This window comes from Penaeus vannamei, chromosome 15, assembly GCF_042767895.1.
Source record: "Penaeus vannamei isolate JL-2024 chromosome 15, ASM4276789v1, whole genome shotgun sequence".
Classification (NCBI taxonomy): Eukaryota; Metazoa; Arthropoda; class Malacostraca; order Decapoda; family Penaeidae; genus Penaeus; species Penaeus vannamei.
Genome location: NC_091563.1, coordinates 15,611,671 through 15,619,170, shown reverse-complemented (window position 1 = coordinate 15,619,170; position 7,500 = coordinate 15,611,671). Strand labels below are relative to the sequence as shown.

At 38.3% G+C, this 7,500-nt stretch overlaps 1 protein-coding gene across 2 annotated transcripts in view; it reads right to left on the bottom strand.

Moving 5' to 3' along the window:
• Sec5 (secretory 5) overlaps window positions 1-7,500 on the bottom strand; it is a 26,471-nt gene that overhangs the window by 17,672 nt on the left and 1,299 nt on the right. For both annotated transcript variants that reach the window (XM_070130475.1, XM_027364939.2), the window contains exons 2-15: window positions 6,753-6,879; window positions 6,457-6,609; window positions 5,809-5,959; window positions 4,813-5,008; window positions 4,117-4,237; window positions 3,415-3,629; window positions 2,864-2,979; window positions 2,491-2,728; window positions 2,205-2,360; window positions 1,687-1,836; window positions 1,436-1,533; window positions 885-999; window positions 564-719; window positions 86-277 (exon numbers count right to left, since the gene is read on the bottom strand). In XM_070130475.1, the coding sequence (XP_069986576.1) occupies window positions 86-277; window positions 564-719; window positions 885-999; window positions 1,436-1,533; window positions 1,687-1,836; window positions 2,205-2,360; window positions 2,491-2,728; window positions 2,864-2,979; window positions 3,415-3,629; window positions 4,117-4,237; window positions 4,813-5,008; window positions 5,809-5,959; window positions 6,457-6,609; window positions 6,753-6,861 (2,166 nt within the window). In that variant the 5' untranslated portion in view covers window positions 6,862-6,879. The remainder of the gene's footprint in view (window positions 1-85; window positions 278-563; window positions 720-884; window positions 1,000-1,435; window positions 1,534-1,686; window positions 1,837-2,204; window positions 2,361-2,490; window positions 2,729-2,863; window positions 2,980-3,414; window positions 3,630-4,116; window positions 4,238-4,812; window positions 5,009-5,808; window positions 5,960-6,456; window positions 6,610-6,752; window positions 6,880-7,500) is intronic.

The window sequence follows — 7,500 nt, the reverse complement described above, 5'->3', positions numbered from 1 at the left end:
CATACACACATATACACACATACCTATAATATTCAATTAAATCACAATTGGAAGGTAAACAAAATTGAAAACCCCAAAAACTTACAGCCTCTGGAGGGTATGAAGCTCGCACCAGAGAGTCTGATAACCGAGGAAGGATTGTGCGTCGCATGAAGGCACAGTTGCTTAGTGTAATGAGCAGTTGAGCCTCAACACCTGGCGCATTCTCACTGATGTTGCAATCACTGTCGTCCTCATCTGGGTCATGCAGACTGACTTGGCTCAACTTCTCAAGTGACTGTAAAACACAAGATAAGGATAACTGGGGGAATAATCAAAGAATATGAACTCAGACTAATTTAGTTTGCCTGTAAATACTTGCCAATTCTTATTTCTACATAAAGGTTCTACTTGAAAAAAATTACCATACTAAACAGAGGTTTAATCATGATCTTATTTATAATGAATGTCTAATGTTTCACTATACTTACAGTTTTGATGTACTGCTGCATAATGGAGAAGCATTACTATGAACAGTTATTACAAGGACACAAGGGTAAAACACACCTGTTAAATTAACTTACTTGAGCAAATGCAACAATAACATTGTGTATTAGAGTTATGATATCCCTGTGAACAGTAGGATGATCTAGGAGTGGTGTTTCCCGCGGCCCAGATTCTAGGACAGTTTCACGTACAAGCTGGGCACATTCCACAATCACATTTTCACAGATATGCGGCTGTTGAGAAGGAAAATTATAAGTAGTGACTAAGCTTTAATTCATGAATAATCTTCACTTACACATAGAAACATAAGGCATTTCTATCATAAATTTATCCCTTTCATGCATTAAGTACTGAAAACACATAGCTCTCATATTACTGTAATATTATACATAACCTACCAACTGTGTGCATCCTCCATTCTCATCATCAACTTCAAGGTTCCATTTCTCTCGAGTGTGTAGGCTGCGAACATGCTCTACCGTTTGTTGGAACAGTGACATTAAGCAATGAACTCTGTGAAAAAGATAATACAAAAACACTAAGAAAAAGTCTTTGAGATTTAGTACAGAATTGCATTCCTACTAGTTTGCAATTTGTACATACTTTTCTAAAGAGGAAATAGCTGTATACTAATGCCTCACTAACATTTCTTTAGATTTCTCATTTATTTGACATTTATCTCAATCTCTACATCAATTTCCTTCTTAAATCATCCCCTCTATTTCCTCTTTCTTTCCATTTTATCTATTTATCTACCTCTATCTCTCCCTCTCTCTTTCATTCACTACCTTACTTTCATTCTCCTCTCATGTCTCTCTTTTTCTCTCCACTTCCTCCTTTATTCCTCCCTCTCCCTATTTCTCCCGCCCTATATCTCTCTCTATCTCTTATCTTTATATCCCAGTCACTGAATTAGTCAATCCCTCCACAGAAAATTGAGCATATTCACCTCAAATCCAAAATCAAATCCTTAACAACATCCAGGGCATCATTTGGTAGATCTTGTGTCAGCAATGTGCTATAGCACCCACGGACATGTCGCAAAACCTGTTTACATTCAATATTTAAGATAAATCCAGCAAAATTAAATTATAAAATCATAACAAAGCATTCATACTAAGAATCAATGAAGAACAAAAGAGGATTTCTTATATATCTTCAAAGTCAAGTAGAAACAGTCAAGAGACACTTTAATCTCACTTGTGGTAACCATGGCGTTATCTGATCAGGGGAAGCCTCAGGCCAAACATGGTAATTTCGGAAGTTTGCACCAACAGGGTCGAGGGAGTGAGGCATTATGGCACCACGCATCAGTCCACTGAACACATGAAGTAACTCCAAGATCATCTCCTGCAAACAATTTAGTTTATTGGTGGATTGTGGGTTAAGTAATTTTACACAAATAAAGGCCCTATCACACTGGCACTTTTTCCAGCAATTTTCCGTCTGAATTTGAGGCTTTCCTCCAAGTATCACTTGCAAACAGAAACCCTCTCAGATGAACATGGTAATGACCATTTCCATCTGATTAATATCCATCTTGATCTTGTGATATAGAGGATCTATACAACTAGAATGCTTTTTCTACAGATACAGTAGACAGAATAAGTTACTGTAAATCATCTCCAATATTTCTATATATAATATACATAATCATATTTCTTTAAAATAATGTGATATGTATGAGACTTTCATGAAAAATCTTCCTTCTGCCCTACCTTACACCTGGGGTGCTTCTGATGGTCCACCTGGGCTGATGGAGGCAACAGTTCCCCACCAAAGTAAGCCTGACTAAGCTTCCACATATCTGGGAAGTTGGTGGATAACACCTCACACGCTTCTTCTACCCATAGAACACGCACTGGAGCATTGGCCTGTAAATTAGCAGACATTGTATATAATAAAAAAAATAACAATTTAGAAAATCCTTTAATTTTGCCTGCAACTCTATAAAATCTTTCAATAATACAACACTTATACAGCACCAACTATTGCCATTCCTACCTGCCATTCCCCAACAGATGACATCATAATCTTGTTGTACTTGGCAGCTGGTGTTGAGTGTCTGGAACCACCTACACCCCCACCCATCTTCCCACCCCCAGAGCCAAGGTCATGATCTGCCATCTCCCGATTGAGATGCGAATCGCGGACTGAAATCAGGAGGTGCAGGATATACTCATGCTGCGCTGTGAGACACTGCCAGGCTGGGTCACCAGGTGTCTCCAGGTGGTGAAGATTTCTGTGAATTTATGAAACAAAAATTAATAACAATGATAATAACAATAATAATAACAATAATAATAATGATAATCATCATCATCATCATCATTATCACCATCATCATCATCATCAGTATCATTATTATCATCCATACCTAATTATTTTCTTTTGGTGTTCTAATGATGATGGCATTCGAGTCAGCTGTTCCCCAAGCACTCCTCGTAAATCATCAATACGCTTCTCAACCTCGTTATAGAACCGCCTAAAAAGCTGCAAGGAGACAATATAGTGGTTCAGGAAAATTTTTTGATAAAATAATAAAAATCAATATGTTAGAAATATCTTAATATGAAAAAGTTATTCAAACTAACAAACAATCTACACAACACACACAAACACACACACACAAACACAAACACAAACACACACACACACACACACACACACACACACACACACACACACACACACACGCACACGCACACGCACACGCACACGCACACGCACACGCACACGCACACGCACACGCACACGCACACGCACACGCACAGGCACAGGCACACGCACACGCACGCGCACGCGCACGCGCACACGCACACGCACACGCACACGCACACGCACACACACACGCACACGCACACGCAATCGCACACACAATCGCACTCGCAATCGCACTCGTACACTCAAAATTATCTCTTAACTTACAGGAACTTGTGTATCTCCAAAAAGACTTTTTGCACGGGCATAGTCATTAATAACAACATCATAATCCCCACGCTGAATATGCCTCTCAATGTTAACAGGCAAGTACAGTAGGAAGCGGAATCGATGGAGGACATTGAGGGCGTTCCTTGTCCCATCTGCTCTGTCCTTACGCTGCAGGACATCCTCAAAGAGCTTGTCAGCTTCCTCTTTACACTCTGGTGGAGGAAGAATTGCTGTGATAAGGTATTCTTCTTGGCTTACTTTGCTCTTATGTTGAATTTAGTACTGAAGAATAAATAGGTGAACAACAAAGAAGACTATGAAGATGGAAATAATGCTATCTCCCTTAGACTTTTAGAAAATAATGAACAATTACTGAATTTAAACAAAAATACAATAAGCCCTAATGAATGGGCATCCTGTTTTCTATGTCTGTCAACAATAATACAACACAGAAATTGAACAGTAGTTAGGGCTGCTGAACAAACTAATAAAATAAGTACAATGCACCACAACTTCTAAATTTTGCCACAATATACATACATCAGCATACCTAGAACAAGATCAGTAAGTTGAAACTGTACACGTCCTCCATAGATAAAGCACTAATACCCAGAATAAAAATACCAGCCAGATGGAAAAAAAAAATATATATATATATAGCACACATGACCATAACAGCTGAATTTTAGTAGCAATTACCTATAATAGATTTCTCTAGCACTTGGGTAATGTTACGGCCATATTCTTGGATGTCACTCTCAAACTTGCACTTCAGCTCAAGTAGTGTGTCAAGTTGTTCCAAAACTGAGCCAACGTTCGTCTGGAAGATAAAGTTTTCAGTTAATGATGATATTGGATAACATTTCATTATAACAAATATAACAACATAAAGAAGTACAACCACAAGTGGTTTAAAATGTGCATTTTGCCATGGCTCGAAATCATATCTTGTTTTCATAAACTGCATTATATAATGATTTATAGAAACATTCTGAATGCTGTAATGTAAAAGCAATCAACTAAGGAAATTCAACAACTGAGAGCAACTCCAAGCAAGGACAGTATATAGGTCGGGAAGGGATCAGGGGCAAATATGCGTTAAAGGTACAAATTCTTGTGTACAATGTCAGATTAAATCTTCTGTGGCTTAACTTTTTCCTGACTCTATATCATTCTTGACTCAGATCTTCCATTTTTCCACTTTCTCACATCATTTTAATTAACTGATACGATTGATCTTACATAAATATGTGACACCATATACATTTATTTTCAACAATAACTGTCATTTGATGTATGTCATTTAGGTTTTGTATGCATTCAAATCTCACTTTAATATACAAAATGTAACTGGATACGCAATCTTTCCTCCATATCAAAAGCTACTCAACTAACCTTTAGGAAGGATATCTGACCCATCTTCTGTGTCTCAACTTTACGCCTGAGGTATGCCAAGCCTGCTCTGAGATCATCATACGAGGTGGAGTAATGATTCTCGAGGAGGAACCATTCAGGGTTGAATTGAGTGGACGAGAGGTCTCCTGAGCAACCAGGAAACATTTCTTCCAGGTCTTCATTCAAAACCTTGCGACTGTAGAAAAAAGAAGGAATCAAAAACACTTTCTTATCGATTCTCCATTTTTCTTATCTTGTCTGTCTGTCTGTCTGTCTGTCTGTCTGTCTGTCTGTCTGTCTGCCTGCCTGCCTGCCAGTCAGTCAGTCAGTCAGTCAGTCAGTCAGTCAGTCAGTCAGTCAGTCAGTCAGTCAGTCAGTCAGTCAGTCAGTCAGTCAGTCAGTCAGTCAGTCAGTCAGTCAGTCAGTCAGTCAGTCAGTCAGTCAGTCAGTCAGTCAGTCAGTCAGTCAGTCAGTCAGTCAGTCAGTCAGTCAGTCAGTCAGTCAGTCAGTCAGTCAGTCAGTCAGTCAGTCCGTCCGTCCGTCCGTCCGTCCGTCCGTCCGTCCGTCCGTCCGTCCGTCCGTCAGTCCGTCAGTCCGTCAGTCCGTCAGTCCGTCAGTCCGTCAGTCCGTCAGTCCGTCAGTCCGTCAGTCCGTCAGTCCGTCAGTCCGTCAGTCCGTCAGTCCGTCAGTCCGTCAGTCCGTCAGTCCGTCAGTCCGTCAGTCCGTCAGTCCGTCAGTCCGTCAGTCCGTCAGTCCGTCAGTCCGTCAGTCCGTCAGTCCGTCTCTGTCTGTCTCTGTCTCTCAAATTTTGTCTATACTATGAAATGCAGCTGTAAATCTACATACTGAAAACAAAATAAAAAATGCTACTTTACATTGTGCTATTCAGAGCACAACCTAATAAAAAAATCTCATTCACCCTAAATGTACTCATTCTCAACACAAACCCTTGCTCCTTCAGATTATCTTCAACTTAAAGCTACATCTGATACTTACTCATTGCCTTCAACTGAGAGTCCAAGAGGGTCCTCCTGTAGGGCAGATGTGGGAGACATGGGTCTTTTCCTTCCAAAAGCCATGTTGAGGAAGATGGTCTCATCTACCCACACAGCTGATTCCTTTAGAAGTCCCATTGTTTCTTGATATCCTGAATGAACATATATAAAAGTATTATTCAAACATTCTGCATAGTCTAATAATTTCTCTTACATCCGAAACAGAGATTTACAATTTCTTTTCTTACAGACATGAATACAAAAGGACACTGAATCTGTAAAACATTGACAATAGCAAAGGTGACAGTAGCACTGACCCACTAAAAATAATAGTAACAAAAGGTTCAAGCAATAAACTGGATAACAATATTTATAAAGGTCTGAATCTCATCACTAGTTTTCATTCTTATTTTCAAAACTTTTCCAGCAGGTTCTGAGCATAATCCTATATAGTGTTTGGAATTGGCTTTATATAATCTTTAATTAATAATTAAGCAAAATCTATCTCTTCCCAAGACTGACTCTTGCCATACTCATATATACATAACTTACAATACATTCAAAGCCACTGAAATTGACAACTTGTACGTCTCTATTCTTGTTATCATTTAATCATCCACATTCTTAATATTCTCACATCTTTCCTTACCTTTGAACTGTACTGTAGAAGTTCCTCTTGAACCCTGAACTGTGGTAACAATAATATCTCCTTTGCCATTACCAGCGACATTTCGTGCAATGATCTTGTTACTTGTTTTCCACTCCGCAGTCATAAGGCAATCAACACCACATATTGTTAGACCTGAATAATAGGTAAAACATATAAAATAGTGCCCAACATATGCAGCATGGAAAGTAAAAAATGATAATCTTAACAAAAATCAGAATTTGACTTTAACACTGCAATCTTTTTCCCAAAATCAAAACTAAAAGCAGAGAACAAACCAATCAAGTCTTCTGGACGATTTCCAAAATTTTCTCCACGAATAATGACTTTGGTCCCTGGTACTCCTTCTATGGGCGATATGCCCGTGACCACTGGGGCCTTCGACATGCTTTCGGTTTATCTGTCCTGGAAATTCAGCAAAGAAAATTTCTGGTAAAATTTTGAATATTATAAAGATAAAGGTATATCACCATTATGCTGTTTCACAAAGCAATATTCTATATGCAAATATTTTTCCTGCTGATTTCAAATGGTGAAGTACCAATATGTCTATTGAATTTTAACTAGCATTTAACATCATTTTAACTAGCACCCATTCAATCATCTTTGTAATCTTCTATCTAACTAATCATAACCTACTATCAAACAGTTAATATACAATTAATAAAAAATCATTTAACCCCATCATAAAGGGTCAAGAATGTTTAATCTAGCCTTTATCATAGGGCATGTGCTATATACAGCCAGCTCACCTACTTGCTCACTAGAGCAAGTCATGACACATATACACCTCATACATCATTACGTCATGACAGCTATACCCGTAGCAAGGGATTAAAAATATCAGAACCTTATTAGCATGAAGCAATGCATATTCTATTGATTATACTTTATCAAGTTAAGTAAACACAATAATATAACTCAGCAAGATATATTTTAGGATTTTAATAATAGATTTTATCACTTTTTCGTATATAATGGTTACCATAACACAATATTCCAGTTCTTAAGATCTATTATACCATC